At 55.2% G+C, this 26697-nt stretch overlaps 8 protein-coding genes across 8 annotated transcripts; 5 read left to right on the forward strand and 3 right to left on the reverse strand.

Annotated features, from left to right (window-relative positions):
• Positions 1–666: 666 nt before the first annotated feature.
• Positions 667–2070, forward strand: RMT2 (Arginine N-methyltransferase 2; the record flags this gene model as incomplete). The annotated part of the gene is made up of 1 exon (XM_028641473.1): positions 667–2070. One exon carries the CDS (start codon positions 667–669, stop codon positions 2068–2070), a length of 1404 nt encoding a protein of 467 aa, XP_028494466.1.
• A 159-nt stretch (positions 2071–2229) lies between these two features.
• Positions 2230–4747, reverse strand: HXK1 (hexokinase A; the record flags this gene model as incomplete). The annotated part of the gene is made up of 6 exons (XM_028641474.1): positions 2230–2653; positions 2702–3156; positions 3207–3617; positions 3682–3707; positions 3760–3882; positions 4708–4747. The coding sequence occupies 6 exons, from the start codon at positions 4745–4747 to the stop codon at positions 2230–2232; spliced, it is 1479 nt and encodes a 492-aa protein (XP_028494467.1).
• Positions 4748–5955: 1208 nt separating this feature from the next.
• Positions 5956–7540, forward strand: OST1 (dolichyl-diphosphooligosaccharide--protein glycosyltransferase subunit 1; the record flags this gene model as incomplete). The annotated part of the gene is made up of 3 exons (XM_028641475.1): positions 5956–6290; positions 6346–7197; positions 7255–7540. 3 exons carry the CDS (start codon positions 5956–5958, stop codon positions 7538–7540), a joined length of 1473 nt encoding a protein of 490 aa, XP_028494468.1.
• A 2262-nt stretch (positions 7541–9802) lies between these two features.
• On the forward strand, positions 9803–11009 carry D7B24_007366 (uncharacterized protein; the record flags this gene model as incomplete). The annotated part of the gene is made up of 2 exons (XM_028641476.1): positions 9803–10483; positions 10545–11009. 2 exons carry the CDS (start codon positions 9803–9805, stop codon positions 11007–11009), a joined length of 1146 nt encoding a protein of 381 aa, XP_028494469.1.
• Positions 11010–11351: 342 nt separating this feature from the next.
• Positions 11352–12401, reverse strand: D7B24_007367 (uncharacterized protein; the record flags this gene model as incomplete). The annotated part of the gene is made up of 1 exon (XM_028641477.1): positions 11352–12401. The coding sequence occupies one exon, from the start codon at positions 12399–12401 to the stop codon at positions 11352–11354; it is 1050 nt and encodes a 349-aa protein (XP_028494470.1).
• A 1500-nt stretch (positions 12402–13901) lies between these two features.
• Positions 13902–15182, reverse strand: D7B24_007368 (uncharacterized protein; the record flags this gene model as incomplete). The annotated part of the gene is made up of 4 exons (XM_028641478.1): positions 13902–14259; positions 14344–14648; positions 14895–14905; positions 15071–15182. 4 exons carry the CDS (start codon positions 15180–15182, stop codon positions 13902–13904), a joined length of 786 nt encoding a protein of 261 aa, XP_028494471.1.
• A 1129-nt stretch (positions 15183–16311) lies between these two features.
• Positions 16312–19453, forward strand: D7B24_007369 (uncharacterized protein; the record flags this gene model as incomplete). The annotated part of the gene is made up of 2 exons (XM_028641479.1): positions 16312–16395; positions 16457–19453. 2 exons carry the CDS (start codon positions 16312–16314, stop codon positions 19451–19453), a joined length of 3081 nt encoding a protein of 1026 aa, XP_028494472.1.
• A 2518-nt stretch (positions 19454–21971) lies between these two features.
• D7B24_007370 (uncharacterized protein) lies at positions 21972–25754 on the forward strand (the record flags this gene model as incomplete). Its single annotated transcript, XM_028641480.1, has 3 exons — positions 21972–24487; positions 24539–25227; positions 25279–25754. The coding sequence occupies 3 exons, from the start codon at positions 21972–21974 to the stop codon at positions 25752–25754; spliced, it is 3681 nt and encodes a 1226-aa protein (XP_028494473.1).
• Between the last annotated feature and the right edge of the window lie 943 nt (positions 25755–26697).

Genomic DNA, 26697 nt, shown 5'->3' on the forward strand with positions numbered 1-26697 from the left:
GAGGCAGGAAGAAGTGAACAATGACAGAGCGACGGCGACGAAAAGCCGCAAGGGCTAGGTTTTGAGTCGAGGCGGAATGGGGGTTGCCAGGCCTTGACGCAGACTCGGACGACGAAATGGCAGTCTGGCGTGAAAGGCGCAGGGCAGCAAGATTGGGAAAACGAAGTTAATCCAAGTCAGGCTTAAAGCAGGACCTCCCTCCCTCAGATGGAGGCTGCCAATTCGACGATGAAGCTCTGGGTCTGAAGCTCTCACATGCCCGTGCCCCACTTCCGTCAACCAGCAACCGGTGGATTGGCCAATCAGGTGAGACACATGTGCACGTGTACACAACCCTGTTCTGGCCATCCGCTGAGGTGCAGGTGCAGGTCGCTGCGAGGTGCCGGTCACCCAGCTTCGGGGCACCTTAGGGGCCTGGGCTGAGCCCGTAGCGAGGCACCCCCCCTCTGGAAGCAAGGATTGTGCTGTGTATCCCATCGTTGTGCACTGGCAAGTCGTAAAAAATTATGGCGGGGTTCTGAGCCAAGCTTCACGAATCTGGTCAACCCCGCCAACATAAGTTTTGCCAACACTGACAATACTGAGAGAGCCGACATTTGGGTTGCTGCAGCGCACACCACTTCTACCAGTCATCTCGCCATCCTGTTTTGATTTGAAAAAATCGGCATGGCAGCTAACGCGCCCTCGGCGTCCACGGCCCCGGCCATCATCGACGATTCCCTCCCCGCCCGTATATCTGCGTCGTGCCCCGAAGACGTCAAGCTTATCCTCCATCACGCCTGGGCCCACGATACCTCCGACCTCAAGGCCCTTCTCGACGCCCCTGGCAAGGCGAGCCTTCAGGATCCTGAAACCGGCGAGGCACCGCTTCATGCCGCCATCCGAGCCTGTGGCCCTGCCGACCCCTCCCCGGATGCCGACAAGACCGCCGCCGATGAGGCCAAGGATACCCTCCAAGAACTCTTTCTTGCTGGTGCCATCTGGAATGATGTAGATTGCAACAACGAGACCCCCGGCTGCGTCGCTGACCGCCTCGGCCACCCTTCTCTCTACCGCGCTTGCGTCGAGGCAGGTGTCCGCGCCGAGCTCCTCTTCGGCCTGCTGGACGAGTACGAGGAGCTGTCCTCAGGTTCGGTCGACGACATGGAAATCGTCGAGGAAGAAGAAGATGGCGATGAGGCCCCTGAGCTCGTAGATGCCAACGGCCACGACGTCGTTGCCGACGAGGAAGCGAAGAAGACAGAGGAGTCAGAGGTCAAGCCCGATGTAAACTCGGAAGCGTACCTCGCCTCGGACCTTACGTACGACGACGTCAAGCTCGTCGACGACGAGGGCAACGGCGTCATGATGGCGTGGGAGACTTCCATCATGCGCCGCTCCGTCGATGTTCTGCTCCGTGCCTCCGCGTCCGAGCCGGCTCTCGCCGAGGGCAAGCGCGTGCTCAACGTCGGGTTCGGGATGGGCATCATCGATGGCATGTTCGCGGATACCAAGCCAGCACGGCACCATATTATCGAGGCGCATCCGGCTGTGCTGGCGCACATCGACAACGGCGGCACAAACTTTGGCGCCGCGTGGGAGGCGAGCGGGCCTGGGGACGGAGCTTTCAAGGTGCACCGCGGCAGATGGCAGGATATCGTGCCTCAGCTTCTGGAGGCTGGCGAGATGTATGATGCGATATACTTCGACACGTTCGGGGAGGATTATGCGCAGCTGAAGATGTTTTTCACAGAATACATCCCAGGATTGATGGAGCAGGAGGGTAGGTTTGGCTTTTTTAACGGGCTAGGCGCAGATCGGAAGATCTGTTACGACGTGTACACACAGGTTGTCGAGATGCATGCAACAGATGCAGGTCTGGATTTGGAGTGGGAGGTGATTGATGTTAACCTAAAGGGTTTGGAAGAGGCTGGGAAGGGTGAGTGGGAAGGTGTGCGGAGGAGATACTGGACACTCGACAGTAAGTCAAATGTCACATCAAGCAAGCCTCGTACGAAGCTAACGAGATCACAGAGTATCGGCTCCCGTTATGCACATTCATGTGCTAGATGCCTGTGGCGACGTGTCTAGCGTCTTGTGTAGCTTTCAAGAACCAGAAAGGGATAGTTTTCATGTGCGTTAGAAGAAGACCGTCTTGATGTCTAAGCTAGCTCTGTTCACGGACGGTGCACAGCCCCATCATGGATCCCGGGACGTCCTTTTTCGCCTTTCTTTACAGTGTTCTCGTACTTATTTGAAGTTGTCCGGGTGCAGGATACCGGCAACATTGCCCTGCTGGACGCGCTTCAGTGTGAGAGCGGCAATCAGCGCAGCACCGACACCGCTACCGTCCTCGGCGGCCAGAATCTCGATAGGGTCCTCGTCAGTCGGGTTCTTCTTCTCGGGCCAGTCGAGGATCTCGCGGAGCGCCAGGGCACCGCGCTCCTTGAAGTGAGGGTACTTGTTGAAGACGGAGCCGTCGGCACCAACGTGGCAAGTCTCGTAGTTCTTCTTCTTGCAGATAGCAGCAACACCGCAGGCTGAGAGGCGGGCAGCGCGAGTACCGACTAGCTCAGCAAGGCGGCGGACGAACTCAAGCTCAGCGCGGTTAAGGCTCAGGTTGAGCTTGGCGGCGAAGAGATCCTGGGTCTCCGACAAGTTCTCGAAGGGGTCCCTATCCGTATTAGCAGCTGCAAATGTGTTTCGTGAGGCAGAGACTAACTCCTCAATGGCAGACAGGAACGAAGAATCAAGCGAGTAGGCCTTGCGCAACGCGGAAATGTCCTGGCCCTTGAACAGATCAACAGGCTTGTTTTCGTGAACATCAACGAGAACGAGACGGAAGATCTCGCCGAGGTAGAGACCAGCAATCATCTTCTCGAAGGCCTGCTGGCCGGGACGAGGAGAGTCCTGGTCAATAATGATGTCGTAAGGTGTGCGCGGCAGGACCTTGTGCTCGTTGTCGAAGGCGCCCCACTCGCAGTTGATGGCCATAGGAGCATCGGCAGGCAGGTTCATGTGCGCGAGCTTTGGGATGGAGCCGCAGTCCTCCATGTAGGCAGCGTTGCAGCCCGTGCCGAAGATGCAGCCAATCTTCATCTTGGTGTCAGTGTAAGCCGAGGCGATCATAGTACCAGTAGTGTCATTGATCAAGGCCGAAAGCTTGATAGGAACACCCTGCTTGTCGTCAGATTTGTTCCCTATTTCATGCCATCTTGATCACTTACCTTGCTCTTCAGAGCAGCATCGAGCAGGGGCACCACGTTCTTGCCCTCAACGCCATCAATGTCGAAACCCTTGGTCCAGCGCTGCAGAATACCCTCGTCGATGTAGTTCTGAGTGGCGGGGTAGGAGAAAGTGAAACCAAGAGGCAGCTTCTGGTCCTTGGGGAGCTCAGGGTGATGAGTGTCGATGAACTGCTGGAGGCAGTCTGCAATGTACTCCCAGAGCTCCTCAGAAACACCAGTCTTGAGCTCTTCGGGCATGCGATACTTGGACTGCGTGATGTCGAACTCGGACTTCTTATCCGTCAAGGTGATCTCACAAACTCGCAGGTTGGTGCCGCCCATGTCAAGAGCGAGATAAGTACCTGTCTCATAGCCATCAGGGAAGGACATGACCCAGGTCGGGTTCATGGGCTGGAAGTCAGTCAGTCAGCCATGTTCTCCTTCCATGCTCGTACCGTTTCTGTTCATCACTCACAATGCTTCCGCCCTCGACGCTAAGACCTGGTTCCGTCAGACGAAGTTCTTAGCGGGAAGACGAATGGATGCAACTTACCCTTCTCGAGCTCAGAGACGAAGTGATTGGTGATCTCCTTAAGCTTCGAGGCCTTGACGATGAGGATCTCTTCGAGGTGACGGATCTCCTGGACCAGGTCCTGGGGAAGCTCCGCCATTGAGCCTGGATTGCGATCCTGGTCAGTATACATGCTGTACATATTGAGCGCACGAAAGCTGTAATGAGAGCTGCTGGTGTTTCTTTGGTCGGAAACGCCGCGTTGTGCAGGACGGAATGTACTGTAAAGGGTAAAAGTCCCAGCAGGGTAAAAGAAGGTTGTGAGTATAACGTTGAAAGAAGCCTTGTAGGGATAGTTCGTAATTGTCTTCTCTTCCGTTCTATATCTCAGGTCGACTAAGGAGCTTTTTCGAAATGCAGAGAGAGACACGTTCTGGTGAATTCAAGCGAAAGGCTCCGATGGCTGAATCGGTGGAGGTCCATCCATGACAGGGGCAGGAACGATGTTGCCGGTGAATGTGCAAGGCGGATAACGGTTCGATAAGACGTCTGGGCGCACCTCAGAAGTATCTTCGGCAAATCTGACGTTTGTGGCCCACTGATTCCGATATTGTGACAAGCGCTGGGCCAAAACTCCCGCCCCGGATGGTGTTGCAACATGGTATGCCGGAAAGTTTGCTCCCATTCTGCTAGCCTACACGCCTCTGGCTGCAAAGAAGTATGACGAATGTGATTGGCATCAAGATTGAATCTCCAGCAAACCCCAGCCTGTATGATGGGCTTGTGATAGGTCATCATTCCAATCAATTGGGTGCAAAGCATGATACGCGAATGAGTGGTGCCATGCTCGCAAAGCCCCAGTCAGGTTGGCAGGCGAATTGAGAGAGCAGCCAAACAGGCAGCACGAGGTCCACTGAGAATCCATCTTGGATATGACGGCTCTCGACAGACAAGAAAAATACACAGAAAGCATTGAAAATCTGCACTCACCCTTGCGGCTTGGGGGCGGCTTGGGACCGATGCCGACCATGTTGACGGTGAGGTGTGGTGGTGTGTTGTGGAGGGATGGAGGGGTAATGAGGGGTCTGAAGGTGACAAGCTCTTGGAAGACTGGGCGTCAGCGTCGTACAAGATCTGAAGAGTCTAGGAGGATGGGTATGAGATTACGGTTCGATGGACGAAGCAAGGCCAACAATGGAGATATGGAATTGATAGAGTTTGAGGGAATATGATTGTCTAGGTGATTAGGAGAGAGGAAGACGACTCGTTAGTAAGAGCTTGGAGCTGACGTCGGGACTTGGGTGGGAATGCGTGGGGAGAGGAGGCGGCGCCTCAACGCCTGGACGCCTCTACGGACCCCCGGAGTTCCACGTCTTGCCTTCCCACTGGACAGACGACAGACCCTTGCCTGAAGCTTCGACTCAAAACGCCAATATAGGCCAACCCCAAGTCGACTAAGGCCAGAGCAACCTCAGCTGATCATGTGGTACTGCTTGGTGATTGCAAGACCCTAGTTGGCAGGTGGGTGGCCGGATGGGCACAGCAGGTACAAGACAAGGGTTGGGAAGTGAGCTGCAAAAGCAAGTCCACCAAATGTGCTGGATGTGCCCATCTCTGCAGACCGACTTTGTTGACTGACGGGACAACACAGAACAGTGTTGAGATGGACTAGGAGCCGACAACAGAAAAAAGCCATGATGGCAACCAATTCCATGAATATGAAAAATATTCTCGTTCATGCCACAATGCGACCATGCTCATGCCCACCTATCCATCAATCTTCTCTGTACTCAAACCCCAAGTACCCGCTGCTGAGATGCAGTATCCAGGCGAACGGGGGGAGCTTGGGCAAAGTGACGTACAAAGGAGCCCCCACCTCTTACAGAGCTCACCAACAGCTCAAGAAAAAAAAGGGCGACTTTCAGCGAAAGATGTGGCGTGAACAAACCCACAGGGTGGCTTCTCACTGTGGCTTCTCACTGTGGCGTATTAGAAGAGAGAGCTCGGGCCATGTCGAATCGATTGCACGGCCATGGCCCGTGCGTCAAGCAACGTAGCCCGTTGTCAACTCCCAATCGAGAGCTGTCGCCGTCCAGTTGCAAGAGCCAGATCACTGCACCAAGCAAGCGATGGAGTAAGGCCTTCTCCCGTGCAACAAAGTCCTCGTCGCTCTCTCAACGAAATACTGTGTACTCGAATCTCTCAGTCCATGAGCCTGCTCATCGACATTGTCCGACAATGAGAGCCTTCGCCATCGCCACTGGGCTCCTTAGCCTGGTCTCCGCTGCTGTCGCAAGCTCCGACAAGACCTCAAAGGTTGACACCACCACCTTCCAGCCCCCCCCAGTCTTCAAGAACGCCAATCTCGTCCACATCATCTCCCTTGAGAAGAACTATGTCAAGGAGCAGATTAACGTTCTGATCGAAAATGTCGATAAGGAACCCCAGAGCGAGTACTACCTGCCGTTTACTGCGGATCAGATGTCGAGATTGGGTGGCTTCGAGGTGAAGGACAGGAAAAATGATGAGGCGGGTCCTTTCACAGTCGAGCCTGTCGAGGTTGACCCTAGCAGGTAAGTTTGAGTCTTGACTGGGTGCTTCTGCCGTCTCTTGCTCACATCGTGAAAGCGACCTCCAGTACTTCCGCATCAACCTACCCGCCCCGCTCAAGGCAGGCGGCCAACAGACCCTCGGCATCTCCTACTACTCGCTCAAGTCCTACACTCCTCTTCCCGCTGCGATCAGCCAGGAGGAACAGCAGTACTTGGTCTATGATTTCTCCATCTACTGCTCTTCGGCATACCCCACCACCAAGCAGAAGACCGAACTGAAGAGCCACTCGGCCAACATTCCCGATTACACCAAGCTGCCCGGCACTGGCGATGTCGCTGAATTTCCCAAGAAGGACGGCGCCAAGCTCACATATGGCCCATTCGACGCCAAGCCCGCTGGTGCGGTGTCGCCCGCCTCGGTGCGCTTCGAGTTTACCAAGCCTGTGAGCCACGTCTCCAACCTGGACCGCGATATCGAGGTCAGCCACTGGGGCGGTAACGTCGCTTTCGAGGAGCGCTACACTCTGTTCCACCGCGGTGCCAACCTGTCGAACCCCTTCAGCCGCGTCAAGTGGGCGCAATCTCAGTACTTCAACCCGACATCCTTCGCCCTTAAGGAGCTGAGGTTCCCGCTGAAGGCCGGCAGCGAGCAACCCTACTACACCGACGTCATTGGCAACGTCTCGACCTCCAAGTTCCGCAGCAGTAAGCGTGAAGCTCTCCTGGAGGCTAAGCCCCGGTATCCCATCTTCGGCGGCTGGAGCTACCCCTTCACCGTCGGTTGGAACTCGGATGCCAAGAACTTCCTGCGAAATGTTGCTGGCGGCGGTTACGTCCTGAACGTCCCCTTCCTTGAGGGTCCTAAGCAGCCCGAGGGCGTCGAATATGGTCAGATCAACGTGCGCATTCTGCTTCCCGAGGGCGCTGAGTAAGTCAATCTGCTGTCGACTTGTACTGCGGAACACAAAGAGCTGACAGAGAATAGGGATGTCAAGATTTGGACTGATGTGCCCGAAACTTCCATCACTGAGGCATCTATTGACGTGTTCAAGACATTCCTCGACACCGTGGGCCGCACCTCGGTTACACTCAAGGCACGTAACTTGGTGGACGAGTTCAGGGACCGTGAGATCTACGTGTCGTACAACTACTCGATCACCGCGGCGCTGCGCAAGCCCCTCGTCGTTTTCGGCAGCATGGTCGCCGTGTTTGTGGGGGCCTGGGCCATCGGGACGCTTGACTTTGCTTTCTCGACCAAGAAGGTGGCATAGATTTGTTGAATAGAGGGGGGCGTGTTTCTCGCCTCGAGTGCACAATGTAACATCATCAACAGGCGGCATCTAAAAAGCGAAGACGGCTTTAGAGAGGATGATTGGACTGGCTGGAAAGGCCATTTTGCTGTGATTAGCTACGCCGCAATGAGAGCGCGATTGGTCAATTGAGGCGATGCAGTGTGATCAGTACCCTGGCAACGTGAAATATCGAAAATTCGACTCTACGAGCGATCCAGTCAATTGTCGCCGAACTCGGTCTGCTCATGTCGGATCGTGAATTCAATGGTGTCAAGGTAGTCCCTCCAGACGTATGCTCCTGATGTTAGCTAACGACGTTGACAGCAAGGGTGAGTACAGTGTCAAGACCAGGCTGGGCCGGGCCTCGTTCGAAGCTTGGCCGCAAGTTGAAAACCCAGTGCAGAATTACCAGGACATGGATGGTCAGGTCCAACGTCGCAACTTACTGCGCCCTGCATTGCATGACACCGCACTCCCACTTGAGCCAAAATCAAGTAAGCGCGGTGAGGAGCTCGTAAACAGGATGCGGCGCCTCTTGTCAGCATCTCGCATGGACGACCTTGCTTGGTGGCATTTTCAGATGGCTTAAATGATGACCAGGGTCTAATATAACAAGGCCCAGTCTGCCCACTTGCGCAAGCCCGTTTCTCTTCTGTAGTCCACGTCACGCCAGCCCCTCTGCTCGTTCCCCCCAGATACAATCGAAGACAACCGTTTGGTTTCGAGACATCTTGCTCGTACCTGCATCGCATCATCATCTTCATCCACATCCGGTAGAACCGCCAACAACCATCAAAACATCACCAGAACGGCCACCAGTATACCACCAACATGTGCTTCGGAGCTGGATCCACGCGCCAACACTACTACCACGAGGAGGTCATCCCAACGAGGAAACACTACGGCCACCACCACCATAGCCATGGGCACCACCATCATCACCACCATTCGCACTCGCGGTCGCCGCGCGCGAGCTACACCAGTGTCACGCGGCGGACGTATGATCCACACCCTCAGGGCGACATTGTCTATGAACGCACGAGCCGAACTCGGTACTAGCTAGTACCTGAACACTTCAACAGAGTAGAGGTGGGACGAGAAGGGTTGCACGGTCTTAGAAACACGGGGAGTTGCGGCGGCATCTTTATCTTGTGGCTCAAATTGGACGATTAGTGTTATCCTTGGGATGAGATACGTATTGGTTAAAGGTATAGCGATGGCGCATTTGCGTCCTGGGGCTTTTGGGAGGTTGTCATGTGCTGTCGCAGAACACGGCTTTGAATGTTTGGTATGATAATGGACGGTTCATGACTTGCTCAATCTCAGTCGGCATCAAATGTGCACCACAGGATGATGCGTTGCGCAGCAGCACACGAAGCCATCATGAGCCTACGTAGCCTTGAGTGTCGATCGGCCAGGCTGTCCTGCCTCGCCTGCCTCGATATCCCCGTAGACGTACACGCACGCACATGATGTCTCCAGACGGGCCGGCCAAGGCAGGACGCACGACTCCCCACCCCCCACCGCATTCAGCTGAGAAAGGTGGGGACCTCATCCACCCGGGTTCTGGCAATGACATCACTGCGGTACCCCTCCAGCCCAGTGCCATCATCACCTCGCCCGGCGAGCTCGGGTCGCTCCTTTCGCCTTTTTTTTCCGCCTCCCTCACTCGCGCGCGCCCAGGCTCGACTAAGGCAAGAACGGGGGCGATAGGTTCATTCCAAGCCGCCGGAATGCGGTCGTGGCTGCCACATTATGACCACTGGTGTCTCACTGCGGAGAAGGTGTCACTTGGGTGCAAAGCTACGACAGCTACCCGCTGCTGTCATTCCTTGCCGTAGATCATCCCATAAAGCCCCGCGTCGTCGACGGCTCCCGCCCAAGAGCTTCTCAAGCCTCCTAGATCTTCACTCCCCTTGCCTTAATTTACCTTCTGTATCGCACATTATCCTGCACTGAACTCAGAATCTACCTGCCTCTTCTACAATATCGTGACATTCAGACGCACCTGCAACGAACGCCTGCTACCTAACAAACCCAACTAGTAGCTCTTGACTTTGTCTTTAGCACTATAAGCGTTGAAGTCAGGTCACTGTCCCTCCTCCTCTTCTCTTGCGACAGCAACAGTCAGTCGACTGGATAGCGCCAGTTATACCGTAGAGATCTTCCCTCATCGGGCTCTCACTTCACCTCAACATGTAAGTACCAAGCGGAAAGCAAGCCCTTGAACGATTCATCATCATGTCGTCGCGACCTGTCGCCTTGCCCCCTACGCGCAATAGTGCTGAGGAGGGCCGACTCTCTGCACTCATCCAGCAATACTCTCCCTTCTCCATTCCAGGTTTCACCAACTCTCCCGGAGTCGCCCAACTGATCCCCTATAGGAACCGCGCCCTATCCATCCGCTCTAACAAGAGCCGTGGGACCTCGTCCCAGAATGGCGGCCGGCGAGGCAATGGCGGTGGCGGTTTCTCCTTCAACTCTCTCCGCGGCAATGTTCAGCCCGAGCTATCCCGCAAGCTGTACCGCCTGATCAAGTCAGAGAACAACCTGATCTCTGCCCACGAGGCTGCGGGCCGTGAGCGCGTGTCCATTGCCACCCAGCTGTCTGAGTGGGGCGAGCACACCGGCGACGAGTCCATCAGCGATATCTCCGACAAGGTGGGCGTGGTGCTCAGCGAGATGGGCGAGCTCGAGGAGTCGTACGCTCATGCACTCGACGATTCACGCGCCTACCTCAAGGCCATTCGCAACACGGAGAAGAGCGTCCAGCCGAGCCGTGATGGCAAGAGCAAGATCGCCGACGACATCCAGAAGCTTAAGATGAAGGAGCCGGAGAGCGCCAAGCTCGTCGTGCTGGAGCAGCAACTCGTCAGGGCCGAGGCCGAGAACCTCGTCGCCGAGGCGCAGCTGACCAACATTGTGCGCTCAACAGTCTACCATTTCCTCGCGGGTATCATTCAAGCTAACAGTAATTTTGCAGACCCGCCAGAAGCTCAAGGAGGCCTACGAGGCTGAGTTTGCCGCCACTATCGAACGTGCTGAGAAGCAGATTCTCTTGGCCAAGCACGGCCGCCGTCTCCTGCACCTCCTCGATGACGCTCCCGTGGCTCCTGGCGACGCTGTCGCCCCGTACCCGCACTCTCAGCAGGCTCGCCAGATCCTCAACGACGCCGAGGATGACCTGCGTGACTGGCAGCCTCAGCCAGACGAGTTCGGTGTCGCACCACCCCAGAACGAGCCGCTTCTCCGACAAGGTACTGCCGGCTCTGACTCTCTTGTGTCATCCGACAGCCCGCTGCAGGGGAGCGGTGTCGGTCTCAAGGGAAAGGGTACTTCGACTTATGACGAAGTGACGGAGTCGGCCAGTGGAACCCAGGGCGGTCTACGTGATAACGATGGACTGGCTGACGAGCGCGAGCAAGACGAGGCGCAGCTGCGTGCTTGAAGAGAGACGGCGGCGAAGAGCGATCCATTCTTGCTGATACCTGCGCAGATGCGGTAATGGGTGCATTATCTGGAAGTGGATTGGTGCATTCAGGGGGTTCTTTTACGCTGGGCACTGGTGATTACGGGTGTTTTTTGCTTTTGCCGTGTATTTGTCAAGTTGTCTCAATGATGAGCCCGGTTTACACGACTTGACTTTTATTCATTAGCATGCACGATTTGAGGGCGTACGCAGAGAAGGACGGTTTTCAGATGATTATTATTGACTAGCTAATCGAACGCCAAAACTCCAAAGCGCATGACACCAGGCCTTTCATTCAGATCCAAGCGCGACATCGAAGCCTCACTCAATGTCTACCTTCCGGACCTCAGTCCATCCTCTCTCGACCTTGGGCACAGTGACAATCAAAATGCCATCCTCCATCTTGGCCGTGATCCCAGCACCATCAATCTCCTCCCGTCCCTCTTCAGTCTCGCTCTCCTCGGCCTCGGCCTCGCCGTCGACATAGACCCTGTGCTCGCGCCTCGGCTGCTCGTGACCCGCAGGCGGCAGCGAGACGACCCTCTCGAAAAAGCCGACCCGGCGCTCGGCGTGCGAGGGCAGCAGAGCCTCGAGGAGCTGCGAATCGGCCGGCCGGTGGAGGACGCCGGCGATGCGGAGGGTCGAGCGGTCGGCGTCCCAGTCGACGCCAATGTCCTGCTTCTTGGCGCCGGGTAGGGCGACGTGGAGGGTGTAGGCCTGCGCGGTGGAGAAGAGGTCGAGGGGCGGGGCGAAGGGGGCTTCGTCCTCTTCTCCGCCTGCCTGCTGGCGCGCTGCCGTGTCGGCGTTGGCGGTCACGTCGGGCAGGATGGAGGAGAGGAACTGGGCGAAGGGGTGGTTGGCGTAGGGGGGAGGGGGGCCGCGGGTGTGCTGGTGGTGCGGCATGGGGCCGTGGTCGCCGGCAGGAGGAGGAGGAGGGGGCGGGCTGTGGTGGTGGCTGCGGCGGCCGTGGTGGGCCGGGACAGGCGGACCGCGCGGGTGGTGGTCGGGTTCTGGGACGGAGGTGTCGGGGTCGGCGACGGGGTCGTCTGCGGGCGGGCCATCGTGGGGCGGAGGTGGAGGCGGTGGCCCACCACGGTGGTGATCGTGGCGTCCGCGGCGTCCGCGCCAGCCGCCTCGACCGCCGTGCCCGCCATGGCCGAAGCCGCGACGAGGACCGCCGGGTCCGGGTCCGAAGGGGAAGGCGTTCAGCATGCTCTGAATATTCTGGGCCCACGGGTGAGGTCCCTGGTCATTGGAGTTGGGCTGATCGGCGTGGTCGATGCCAAAGCCGGGCATGGCGTTGAAGAACTGGTGGTTGTCCCAATTCCCGGGATAAGAGTAGAACGGGTGGCCGTTGTTGTTCCAGGACATGGTTGCTGCAGTGATTCAAAAAAGACGATTGAGACTCTTGGGGCTGCGAAGGACGATATGGTGAAGTTGAGGAGCAGAGAAGCTGCAGAGACCAGGAACCACTGAATCAAACATATTGACGGATGGATATATATGCCCCAAATTGCCAGTGGCGGCATCACACAAGAGAGGCATCCATCCAGCACACCAATTAGGCAGAAAGAATCAGGCAGGCAAGATGCGTGGCCTAGCACACAAGAGAGGAGTGAACGCGTAGGTCAGGTGAGGCCAAAACACACTTGCGTATCTCGATCGCGCCAGTCATTGCCACAGGCACTCACACTGTTGGAAGTGGCCAGAATGCTGTCGAACAGGCTGGCAGGAGACGGCAAGGCAAGATATCGCCACGCGGCCTAGAGATGAGCCGGCCCTCCCATTGGGCGATTGCCAAGGCGGGGGAAATGCGAGCCTTCAAGTCCTCCCGTCCCGCCTACTGACTTGACTTTGGCGTGCATCGGGTGTCAGGACGGTCGCGTGGGTGGTCTGCCATGCCCGAAGCCGAAGCGCCGGGCACAATATTGTCCCTTCGTGACCTTTGGCGGAGTTGAAGAAGACCATGGGTCTTGGTCGAAGATGCGAGTACGTTCTTCGACCTTCCATGCCACTGATAGCCCAATCACGTTAGCGCCGTCTGTCAGACAGCGGCGCTGATCAGTCTCATGATCATCCGTTGGCTCCTCAATTCAAAAACAGACAGCGCCTCAAACCGGCAACAACAGTCTGGAGAACATGTGAATACGTCAATGTCAGTATGTCTTGGCCATTTCTTGTGGAGCCGGTGACAGGTTAGTATATCATACGCACAGGCCGAAGTACCTCACGGTAATATCAATAGCCGCATCGAGCTGTTTGATTTAACCCCTGTCTCTGTCCACGAAATACGGCAAACAAAATATGACAATGTATGAGGCTTCTGCCATTGAGCGGCTGGACAACTGGAAATGATCTCTACTTGCCAAGATGGCATCAGGAACTTCGGGTTGAATCATGTTGCTGCCTATGTACCTCACATGCAATTCTTAATGAAGGATGGGTTTCTCTAAACTGTAGTGACACGCACACTAACTCTACTCCTGTCTTGCGACCTCAGCGCCCCGCATGATGCACATTCAGTTGAGTCAAATTATGAGCATGAATGCTCGAGATTTGGCCGGAAACATTGATGTCAAACTCCCTCATCTTTGAGATACCTGATACAGAATAATCAGTCACAGTCGATGCCGCTGAGTGTTGAAGTCGTAACGTATGTGATTTCCCTAGAGCTTTTATACATGACAGGTCAAAGGAGATGTCTATGCTTCTTGTCCACGAAGTTAGTCAAATCCCAGGACTCACACACATCCTCCATTCGCCATAGGTCGTTCTACGCTACAACACCATGTTTTTTTTATATCGATACAATGAACTGGGCGGTTTCATTGCGAGGCTCTCCTGGCAACTAAGACCACCGTAGTTTAGGAGTTAGAGAGCATTGCTTGGGTGACAAATGCCGCAACTACCAGTGCAAGGCGGCCGCGTCGCTGCGATGAGCTGATCCCGGACATTCTTTGTGTACGCGATGACCCTTGCGTGAGATTCCTCTGAACCATCATTTCTGTAGTCCTTCACGTAGGTCTTGTTGAGCTCCTTAACAGCAGCCCGTCCATCTTTCGAGATTTTCATTGCCTTGTAGCTCTCCTTGGTATCGAGCTCCCCCCAGCTGCCGATTTTGGCTGGCGGTCTGACCGCTTTGGTTGGCTTGGTTATCACCCACTTGTCGCTAGCTTGAGGGTCGATTTTCTTGACTGCCTTTATGTAGTCTTGAACCATTCTTAAGTGGCTGTTAGTATTTATGAGAGCTCTCGACGACTATTATTACATTCGCGCAATACGTCTGTGGTGATCTGGGGTCAAGGCAACTTACCGATCAGCTTCCTCCTTGCGGCGCCCATGATTGGCCCACTTCAAGCCCTCAATCATATCCGTGATGTAAGGCGCTGCAATGGTAGATTGGCGGGTCATCTGGTGTTGAGCAATGAACCCTGTCGATGCCAGCGAATTTTCGAAGCTGTATCGGTCGCCTTGTATCAACTTTGGTGTTTCGCTATTGGGGTCTGGGTACCAGAACTCCGCAGGCTTGGCCTTGCCCATGACATCTACCAAGTTCAGCTTTGAGTAGATGAACTTATCATCATTTTTCGATCTTCCCCATTCGCCAACGTCAAATAGCTGGTCCAGGGTTGGGTTCCAAGGATCAGGGACTTTCAGACGAGCTGCTTTGAGAGATTCTCCGGTGAGGCTGCGCGTGGAAAACTGTCTCATGAACCCAAGAAGGTTACATCCCTGTCTTCCCTGAGTAACCGATTGCTGGTAGTCAGCATCGCTTGCGAAGTCTTCGGGCCACGAGTCGCACTTGTGACCTAGGGACCATGGCTTGGGGTCAGCTGACCCCGCGGGCCTGGTAGCCCAGCTCACTTCGACGTCCACTACACGGCTTTGTTAGTCGATCATGCATCTTGCGTCGTTCCAAATCGTTGCTTCCATTAGAAGGGTTGACCGTACACAATGGGTTGGTAGGCCAGGAGCATTTGTGTGTAAAGTGCGGGGATGGGAAAAGGAGAACTTAGGCAAGATTATATTGGTCAACTTACTGCGGTACGCCTTGTACATGAAGTATAGTTCGCCGCCTTTTGACTCGCCCACAGCTCCAGCAAGTCCGGCAAAGAGGCCCAAGCCGAGAATGAGAGTATCGTAGGCCAGCATAGTGACTGCTTATTGTCTCAGCTGCGTAGTCGGAGCTTGTCACCTCATTCAACACCAGTACCGATGATCGGCGTAAAGGTGAGGGTTCAGTAGGTCCACCAAGCGAGTCAGGATGAGATCTGATGAGGCACAAAGAAAGCGAGCAGCAACCCAGCTGCCCATCGCTTCACTCGAAGTGGGCCATGTTGACTCTTTAAAAGAAATCGAGCGAAATTATGGTCCAATAACGAGCTGACGGCGTTCTCGTTCTCAGAGATGTGATGGAAATTATCCCGGGCTCGGGTGCTGAATCTACTTGCGGTGTTGTGCCTTCCGCGCAGGAACGCTCTACTCTAGAACCGTCTCCGACGGCTTCGCTTCGGATGATAGTTACCTGAAGCGGAAAGTTCGGTCCCAATGCTCATGTGAGTATCCTCGGTTTCTATTTTCCCGCCCAACAAAACTTCCTTGCCTGGTTTCTTCGATTGGAACCATTGGAGCCTCGGTACTACTGTTGATGCAAGCGCAAAGATATCTCATTTCCAAAAGTTCCTGAGTTACAAAAGTTCCTGAGTTGCGGCGGAGAAGGACCCTTAAGGGTCCAGGACCCCTTTTTAACCGGCCCAATCGCGCTGGTGGGTTCAAGCGACATTCTTCGTGTGGCTGCATATTTTAATTGAGTATGAGGCTTGGCTAGCTGCAGGGTCCAAATCGTCAAAAGTCCAGAATGATCCAGCCTCAAGGCTCGACATCTATTCTGCATTTGCCGCGGGAACTGATAACACGGAGAACGCTTTAGACGTCAGGAAAGCCTGACGACCTCATGATGGGTGGGAGTAATCGCTTCGGCTTTCAAATCCTAATTTGGCTTTCTCGGCGAGCCCTGGTTCAGCTCCGTGTCTGATTGAGTCGAGAAGGAGATTTCTTGCATGTTACTGCAAGCGACCTCAAGATCCCCAAAGTCGCTCGTATTCGTCAACGCATGCATGGTGGGAGTCAAGGATGACATTGCCGATCGCAAGTGAATGATCCCACTAATGGACATCAAACTCTTATAAAGTGAAGCAGGACGTGCAAGCCCCCATGCCTGGGACACAGCTCATTCTTCCACTACATTCTTTGCTTTCAACATTGATCTCTCACATTCATGATGCGGATCATCACATTCATATTGTACAGCATCACGCTGCTGGCATGTCATGGCGATGCTAAGGCTGTGTTCGCGCACTTCATGGTCAGTGATGAATATTTCCCATCTATTCATGAGTGAGCTACAGCTAAACACTCCGCCATAGGTTGGCAACACAGCGTCGTATAACCAGGCTCTATGGGAGACAGAAATGGAACTCGCCAAGGCGTCACGCATCGATGCCTTCGCACTCAACATTGCTCGCGGCGAGAAAATGAACGCCGATCAAATCAAGAACGCATTTGCTGCAGCGAGGGTCAAGAACTTCAAGCTCCTCTTCTCTTTCGACTATGCAGGCCGTGGACCGTGGCCGGCAGGGGAAGTCCTCGATCTTCTCCGTCAATACGCTGGCGACAGTGCACACTTTATGCATAATGGCCTTCCTCTGGTATCTACCTTTGAGGGTCCCGACCAAGCCAGCGACTGGATTAGCATCAAGGCGCAGGTTCCTTGTTTTTTCGTACCAGACTGGTCGTCCAAAGGCGCCGAACCCGCCAGCAAGCTAGCCAACGGCGTTGCGGATGGTCTCTTCAACTGGGCGGCGTGGCCGAACCACCCCAATTGGTCCAAGGACACATACATCGACGCATCGTATCGAAGGGCATTGGGCAACAAGCCGTACATGATGCCTGTTTCGCCTTGGTTCTACACCAATTTACCCAAGTACGACAAGAACTGGCTATGGCGTGGTGAGACGCTTTGGTTCGACCGCTGGGCACAGGCGCTACACGTCCAACCAGAATGGATTCAAATCATCTCTTGGAACGACTACGGCGAGTCCCATTACATTGGACCTATTCGCGGAGATGCGTCGCTGGTGGCCCTTGATGACGGGAAAGCCCCGTTCAACTACGTCAAGGGCATTGAGCACGGCGCTTGGCGGGCATTCCTGCCATACGCGATCAGCCTTTACAAAACCGGTACAGGAACTATCACGCAGGAGGGTGTGATGATGTGGTATCGACAGCAGTCCGTCGCCTCTGGTTGTAATGACGGGGGCACGACGGCGTACACGGCAACACACATGCAGCCTGAGGGTAAATGGACAGAGGGTCTCAAAGACGGTGTTTTCTTTGCAGCCCAGCTAGGTTCGAATGCCACGGCCGAGGTGACGATTGGCGGCCAGACCTTCAAACCATCATGGCGATTCGAACCTCATGGCGGTGTAGGTATCTACACTGGCTTCGTACACACCTCCGCTTTGGGTGCTGTTCGTGTCGACATTCGAAGAAATGGCGGCCTCGTCGCCAGCGCAACAGGTGCCAAGCCCATAGGCGAGTGTCAACAAGGATACTACAACTTCAACCCTGTGATTTCTCTTGGCTGGGGCGCCTCGATTGCTGCTCGCAGTCCCCCTATCAACATCAAAGACGCAACTTGCATTGAAGGCACTGGCATTGGAGAGTTTGCGGATCTCTGCAAGTACACTTGCAAGTACAACTATTGTCCTGTTGAAGCCTGCATGTGTCTCAAGTATGGTCCACTACAGGGGGGCAATATCGTTCGCGGCCCACCGGGCTATCCTGCTGCAAATCGAGACACCAACTACGATGGCCTATGTGCTGTGGCCTGTAGTTACGAGTACTGTCCTCCGAAGTACTGCGGCAGGGTCAAGTTGACTCCCATTGTTTCAAGCGTCTCGCCTTTCACACCCAGCTCGTGCACAAGCGGAAGGGCGAATCCGGCCGCTGTCAGCAGCGAGCATGCTCTTCGGGCTCTCGAGCAGATCTGCTCCTTTGGCTGCAAGCATGGTTATTGCCCCATTGACGCCTGCATCTGCGACAAAACGGGAGCACTCGTTCTTCCGAAGCCTGACACTTTTACTGGTGACAAACCTGATTTTGGCTGGAGTCTCATTGGAATCCGCCTCTTGTGCCGCTACACTTGCGGCTGGGGCGTTTGTCCACAGTTGTTGTGCAAATCGGAGGACAGTTTCTGCGCCGGCGGCTGTGCACTGAGCTACAGGCCTTGTTACTACCAAACAGACTACGCAAGCCTGGAAGCACTCGCCGGCCAAGCCAGCAACATGGAGCCGGATTGCGCTTCTTACCACGGACTTAATGTCCTTGCAAACATGTTGGAGGGCTGGGAGACCGAGTACGAAGGTGTCAAGTCAGGCTATGACGATGCCTGGCCCACGTACGAGGAATACATTCGCGAAGCTGTTGAGCCTGCCATCTCCAAGATCATGACTGAGAAGGACGGCGTGGCTACCAAATTCTTCAAGTGCTGGCGATTCGACGACGGCGTCAACGAAAACCAGAAGCATCGAGCTCGTGAGATATCGTGCACCGGCGACGACCGCTTCTGGGGCCCGCAGCTGTTCCGCTCTTTCTGGTTCGACCTGATCGATGCCGCCGGTTTCAACGCTACCCTGGAAGAAGCAGGTGTCGACCCTGAGTGGGTTACATTTGACACAGTTTCGACAACCCCGCCGTGTCTCAGCCCCGGTGACCAGTTTTGCAATCGCGGCTTCAGGGCCGAGTACGGCTATCCTGTTCCCAGGGAAAACCTGGTCGTTCCAAACCCCAAGGACCTTGTCGGAAAGGCTTTCGAAGGCGTCAACTCACTGCACGAGGCTCTATCTTCCAGCTCGCTAGACATTGGCGCAGACATCTGGCACGGTTCACCCACAGAGCTTTTCGATGTTCTGGCCGTCCCCGTCTTTATGGTTGGCGATGCCATCGGGAGCATGAAAGAGATCAAGGATATTGCGAAGAAGGTCAACGACGCCAAGAAGAAGGATCTCATCATGCTCATCATTGAGTCCATCCTTATGGTCCTGCCCTTGGTAGGCGTCATTGTAGGCCAGGCAGGCCGCGCCGGCCTCATGGCAGCTCGTCTCGTCCATGCCATCGAAGCAGGCGGCAGTACTGCTCTGACACTCAAGGATGTCATTGAGAACCCCGACTCTGCGCCAGTCGCCATCGCTATGATGGTCCTCGATGTGGCTGGCACTGGGCGGTCTCCAGACAATGTCAATCAAATGTCCCAGATGAAGAGTCTGATGGACGCACCTACGGTGAACAACATGGGCAAGCAGTTCAAGTTGTACAACCCTCACGTCAACAATATTGTTTCTGGGGCTTGTAAGAAGAGTTAAAGATTAGATACATGCTATAGGGGCGTTTAAGTCTGTGGTGCCTAGTTGTCAAAAGAATCAATTCTCAAGAATCAATTCGCAACAGAGCTTCTCACGAGCAGCCTGCATATGGTTGTGAAGAGAAAGCGACTCATCACCAATACTGAAGCGCAATATTCACTCTGACATGGGTACAGGATGTTCCGGTAGCCGCGCATGTTCTATTGTCCAGGGAGTTATACATGAAAAAATAGACAAGAAAACCATGTCAGCATGACAATGCACTGGCGAAAACTCCTCGACGGAGGTGCATCTCCATGCAAACAACGACTACGGCAATATAACACTCATTAAACTAAAGTTCTAACTATAGTCTAACAGCAAAGATTAAGCAATCACAATAGTGCATGCTTTTGAGAAGCCAGCGTACTTGAATGCTATAAGAACGAATGAGTCTAGAACTATACATCGACTAGGTCCAATGATCGTTAGCATACTCTCACTTCGTGAGTTCACTCATGGCTTACTCTCCATATATTGTGAAGTTTTAGGACCAAAGATATAATATATAAAAGCTTGTAACACAGTGTAGCTGATGATAGAATGATGGGCTACTAGATCTATATTTTTCAGATATCAAGTGCTTGTGATTTTCTCATACCACTACAACCTACTACGCCTCCAACGTCGAGTGTGTCTCGCCGCCGAGCTCCGAGGGGGGGGGGGGGGGCAAAGAATCGTTCCGTTTTGAAGATGAAGTCCAGACAGAACAGCCGAATGCGCCCTGCACAGCAAACCGCGGGCGTGGCAAAGACAATGAAACGTGTCGTCAGCGTGGTCAGTGGCCGGATGGTAATCGTAATTAAGGTTATCAGCCGTGGCGATACGGATGGAGACGAGCCTTCTCTGGACGCCCTGCGTATCCGACCATCCTTACCAGACGTACCGTCGAGCTCGGCAACGTGCCGGGGCTAGTCAAGTAAAGTGTTTTGGGGGCTAGCCGCCAGGGAAATGTGAGGGTGGTGGGTGCATGAACCATGGCTGTGACGCATGCTGCAGCCGCCGTGATCTCGCATTGCTTGCTGCTCGAGCATCACAGTGGGTTCGGGGCATGACTCTGCGTGCCTACGTACCTATGCATGCGCTTGCTTGACGATGGAGGAATGCACCCGAGGAGAGATGCGCCCGAGGAGAGATGCGCCCGAGGAGAGATGCGCCCGAGGAGAGATGCGCCTGAGGAGAGATGAGCCTGAGCAGAGGGGCAGCCGCCCAGCCAAGACGTGGATGAAGGCCGACAAGCGGGGGCACTATTGGTGATCCATTTGACATGTGCACGAGCCACCTTGGTCTGCCCCTCCACGCCTTCCCCTTTCCCCCCTTTGGTTCCCTCCCCCCCTCTTTTTGCCCTGAAGCTTCCCTCCCCTGTTCACACCTAGCTGCCCCTGCCCCAAGCTGTTTCCTTGCCCCATGTCCCTGCCCCGAACTTCTCATCGACTTCTGAACTGACCACATCGATTTTCGATTTGCCCTGAACTGTATCCGTCCCATCTCCTCTTGCAACGACAACCTCATTCCATCGACCTAGATATCCAACATGACCGTCTGTTCATTCGCACAGCTTCAGCATCCAATGTCCACACCTACTTGTTACCTAGCATGTCCGCCAACCACGAACAGCCATATCCACGTGCTCCGGGATGGGCCGGGCGCTTGCACAACTGCCTAAGGGAGCCAAAAGCCGGGAGTCACAGTACACAGCCCAGCCGGTCCAGAGCCTAGGACACCCATCACGCAGCTGTCATTTGCCGTTGAGCTCCTGGTCCCATTCGTTAAGCGCCCATCGCAACCGCCCAATCACCATGCCTCTACTCGCCTCCCACCGACCTGCATCAACCAGCCAGGAGCCAGTCAGTGCCGCTGAAGCTTGCGCGGCTCAACCTGAATGGTGAACTGGGTACCATCATGGGTACGGTTCGCACGGGGGGTCCTGGACAAGGCCAGTCACTCAGCAATCGAATATGCGCCCTGGAGCTGTCGAAGGTCCCGGCCATCCCTGTCTCCCGCAGCACACTTGGCCCTCTCAGATCTGGCCCTGCCCCCCTCCCCATCCCATCCCGTCGGTCGGTCGGCCACGTTCATATTCCTAAGGTCGCGACTTTTCTCTCCTTCTACCTATCTCGCGTTTCTGCGTCGTCTCGCTCCTTCCTGACCCTCTTCGTCTCTCGCTCCTGACGACGACGACGTCGTCGCAGCTCGCCAGCGAAGCCATCTAGAACAAGCCGAGCACAGCGACCTCAGTGGGACAAGACACGACTCCAACAAACCCCGCTTCTCCCCACCCTGCTTCGGCTTCGCAGTCCGCAACCACAAGCATCAGACCTGACACCTGGGCCGGCCGCAAAAGCGACCGCCTCTAGGCTCCTATAAATAACTTTTCTTTTTGAGCTCGGCATCGCATTCTGCGCTGCATCTTGCCCGCGTACCTGCGCAAGCTGCGTCAGACACTTGTGAGCAGGCACAGCCAGTCGCCGCTCTCATCATGGAGCGTACTCGCAGTGCCCACGACGAGGAGCTCTTCCTCAGCAAGCCCGCCGACTCGGACAACTGCGACAGTCCTACCGTAGAACCTCTGCGCATTTTCAAACCTCAAAGCCCTCCTGCTGAGAAGCAATCATCAGAGCGTTTCAGATACCCGCCGCCGCCATCGTCCTCGTCTTTAACCCCGGCATCCAAGCACTCTTTCCCGTTGCCTCCCGGTGCCTCAAGCTCCGCTGCGCCGCTGCCGTACCCAGAGGACGACGATCTGAAGCCCAGCACTCGGCCCGTCAGACCTACCGTTGCTGCCCCCAAACGCTATGGCTCTGACTACAACGACACGAGCCCTCGCCTGACCAGCCCCGTCGAGACCAAGAGCCCTACCTTGGCTGAGAGGCGTGGCACAGCGCCCCGCCCTTTGACAGATCCCGCCAGCCCTGATGGTGACGAAGGTGGCTTGTTTGCGAAGCCTTTGAAGCCGTCTGAACAGCACGCGCCGGTCGCTGCTACGACGAATTATCCGAGCTACACAAAGAAGCCATACTACCCCGCCCCTGGCTCTACCACCAGCTCCTCCGGCTCCTCTTCCAACCTGTCTCACGGGCGCCCTGCGCAAGACCCAGAGAGACTGAGGATGCCTAGCAGCGAGAACAGCGTCAACCGCTTTGCCTCAACCGCCTCAACGTCGACGACCCGTGCGAGCCGGGGCTCGCCTCCTCCGCCCGAGACCCCGATTGTCGAACCTGGGGTCATACCCGGCGGAGGCATCGAGGCCCGTTACGCCGCCTCGGGCATCTCGGGTACCGCCACCTTGACCAGCCTGCAAGCTCAGCATGCTCAGAGCGCTGCGGCTTCCCAGAGACTCGCGCAATACGGCGGTGCGCCCCGCGGCCCAGCGCGACCTTGGACGCCGACCGAGTCGCCCGACAACCAGCCCCATGGCCCTCCTACCGTGTACCAGGGCTCCAACCCTGTCGCGAGTCCGACCCAGCCTACCTTCAGCCCGCCACCCCAGCAAGCGGCCCAGTCTGACCAGCCGGCTCTGCAAGTCAGCGTCCTCGAGCAAGACTTCCAGCGGCTTGGTCACAATGACCCGCCGCCCGCATACTCCAGTGTCAACCCGGGCCGCAACAACGCGTACCCTGCCGAGAAGCAACGCCCTCAACCGACAAGTACAAACTCTACGCCGGCTCCCTCGTCCAGTGCGGCGCAATCTCCCCCAAAGAAGCCCGCGAGCGTCGGGCCTCAAGCGGCCGGGCTAGCCTCGCCCGCATTGCAACATCCCGGGCATCCCGCTTTCGCCAACGATCCTAGACCTCTCGAGCAGCAACCTCAACAACTTCAGCAGCAGCAGCAGCAGCAGCGGGCACAACAGCAGCAGCCGCATCAACAAACGCAAATTCAACAGCTGCAAAACGGTCAGCCCGTGCAAGCTCAAACGCCAGTGACTCCTGGCTTCCAAGGAGGAGCCGGCCCGAGCTCGCCGCCTCCCCTTCCTGAGGGCTGGATCGCTCATCTCGACCAGAACTCGGGTCAGTACTACTACATCCACCTAGCGAGCCAGGCTACGCAATGGGAGTTTCCCAAGGGTCCCAACCCGATTCACCATGAGTCGGCCCCGCTCTCACCGACAGCTTCCACCTATGGCAATCCTCTCGCTTCCCCGATGTTTGGCAAACAGCCCATGGCGTCACCCATGTTCTCACCGCAGACGCCGGGATATGCTGAGAGCATCATGAGCGTTGCTGCTTCTCAGACACCGTCTGCTGCCGGCTTTTCTGGACCGCCTCCGAGCGCCGGAGTGGACATGTTCAAGATTCAGCCGACGAATGGGGTGTATTTTGGGCCATATTTGCGTTACTGCAACATGGATATCGAGCGTGGGCTGTGGCTGGGAAGCATTCTCATTGTGACAGATGCGCCTCAACCACCCACGATTCACCTGCATTTGAGTGCGGACCTTTCACCGAACCCGCGCCAACTGCAGCCTCACAACATCTTCACCCACCAGCGATGGTCCTTCTACAAGTACAGTATTGAGCTGCCAATGGGGGAAGGAGGCACCCAGAGATGGACGTATGCCGTCACATCTCACCTGGGCTGCACGCGATACGAATTCGTCATTGCGGGCCGTTATGAGACGGGCTGGAGGTTCATTGCTCATTCCAACAATGACTTTGCTGCAACAACCAACCAAGCCGAGAGGGCGAAGCTCGGTGGCGTCGGTTTCATGTGGAAGGATGTACTCCAGAAGAACATTGACTGCGGAGGCTTCCATGTTCAGCTTGGCCTGGGTGATCAGATCTATGGTGACAGGTTATGGAAAGAGGTGCCGTTGCTGAAGCAGTGGCTCGCCATGAGCGGCAAGGAAAACCGAAAGAAGGCACCCTGGACCGCACGACACGAGGAAGATGTCTCCCACGCATACTTTCACTATTACACAAGTCACTTTGACCAGCCGTATTTGCGAGAGGCGTTCGCCCAGATCCCTCACGTTCTGCAGGTTGACGACCACGATATGTAAGCTACTACTTTCCCCTCCTTGCATTTGCTAGACCTAACCCTTCTCAGCTTTGACGGCTACGGATCATATCCCCCGTATATGCAAGAGTCGCAAATGTTCAAGAACGTTGGCCGCATTGCCGTTGAGATGTATCTTCTCTTCCAGCACCACACGACTGTTGAAATCCTCCGCAACGTCAGCAACGATCTCGACCTGTTTACTATCACTGGTCAAGGCTGGCACTTTGTCAAGTACCTTGGGCCGGCTGTGGTCGTTGTTGGACCTGATTGTCGGTCGGAAAGAAACCAGAGCCGCGTAATGGCTGGCCCGACATATCAGGGCATCTTTCCCAAGGTCGCCACATTGCCTCCCAGCGTACAGCACTGTATATGGCTGGTGTCTGTACCTCTTGTTTATCCGCGTTTGGAAGCAGTGGAGAGTTTGGCCACAGCTGTCACAACCGGTAAAAAGGTGGTCAACTCTGGTTACAACGTGCTTGGCAAGGTGACGAGCTCTGTAGCTGGTATAGTCGGCGGCAAGGAAGTCGTCGCATCCGGTTTCTCGCAGGTGAAGAAGGCTGTCGGAAAGGGTGGTCTCATGGGCAGTGTACTGAACCAATTCGGCGAGATCGATCTCGCTGAGGTGCTCAAGGACATGTGGACGCACGAGACCAAGGACCTCGAGAGGACCTATTTCATCCGAACCTTGCAAGGCATTGCCCAGCAAAAGGGCGTGCGCATGACATTCTTGTCTGGAGGTAATTCACGCACATATTGATTCGCTATGGATCACTGCTAACTCTCATCAGATGTCAGCTGCGCTGGTGCCGGCCTCGTCCACGACCCGTCACACCCCAGCGACCACAAGACAATGTACCAGGTCATCACCTCTCCTATCGTAGCTCAACCGGCTCAGAACTACATCCTCAAGCTGCTCCATAACCAAAAGTCTCTCTACGTGCCCCAGAACGGCCACAAGTCTAACCATGAGGTGACCGACACCAAGGAGGACATGATGGAGATCTTCCACACCGATGCGTCAGGTTCCCCCCGCGAGCTGAAGAAGCTCATGGGCCGTCGCAACTATATTGCCTGCGTAGCCTACGATCCCGAGGCTGTAGCCTCGTCGAACTTCTCCTCGGCTGGATCCGTCATCAACGGAGGGCAGCAGGGGCTCAACAAATTGAGTTTGGCCATTGACTTTGTCGTCCAAGGTGACGGAGCCTTCACGGCACCGACAAAGTACGGACCAGTGATTGTGCCGCACCTGGAATTCGGGCGGTAAGAGAGCTTTTGCGACGGGACGAAGCAGGGGTGGGGAAGGAATGTAAGTCTGGGGATGGGTGGCTGTGTCACGTCATGGTTCTGGTCGTCTTCTGTCGGCGCCGAGGTGTCTATTCCATCTTTGGTCGGATCCCGGATTTCGGTGGTGATTTTGAGCCTCTCGATGAGTTTCTTCATAGCATTCAGCGATATACTTCTTTTCAGTGTCTGCGTGGCTCATATGTGCGCCTGTGTGGGCCCATTCACCATTGTTGCCTTCATGGTGGCGTTACCCGGCATTTACCAGAGTCAAGTATATGATCCTCGTCAAGATATTCAGACGGATGAACAAGGGGCACACGCTAGTTACTGAAGTCTGAAAAGGACCTATCGGAACCACAAGTCGTGCGCACAACGACTCTGGAGGAGCTTCCGCACGCCCCATAAAAGAGTGGCATCTCGAGATCGAACTCAGCCCAGACGGCCCGTCAAATCCACCACAAGCTAGCGGTTTCGATGTTGCTCTAGGCCCTGGCTCTGCACCTTTACCAATGCGTCTCGATTTCGGCTTGGTTTGTGATCGTGCGCCAACATTAGCCAGCGAGATGGATATTATATTCGAAGAGGTAGACCTCAAGCTGAGTGCAGTAACCTTGTTAATAGACCATGATGAATATAGATAATCATCGATACAGTGATCTCAGCTATGTTCTTCGCATGCAGATCTATAGGTATACGCATAGCTAATGATAATAAATTTACTATCATTAGCGAGCTACTATGAAATATAGATGATCATTACTATAGTAGCCTCAGCTATGTCGTTCTCGTATTATTCTGTGAGCATGCTCATCGCTAACAATAAAATATCTATAATCATTAGCAGGTTACTATGAAATCTGGGTGAACATTACTATAGTAATCTTAGCTATGTTATTCTCATATTATTCTATGAGTATGCTCAT

This window comes from Verticillium nonalfalfae, assembly GCF_003724135.2.
Source record: "Verticillium nonalfalfae strain VnAa140/NRRL 66861 chromosome Unknown scaffold_59, whole genome shotgun sequence".
Classification (NCBI taxonomy): domain Eukaryota; kingdom Fungi; phylum Ascomycota; class Sordariomycetes; order Glomerellales; family Plectosphaerellaceae; genus Verticillium; species Verticillium nonalfalfae.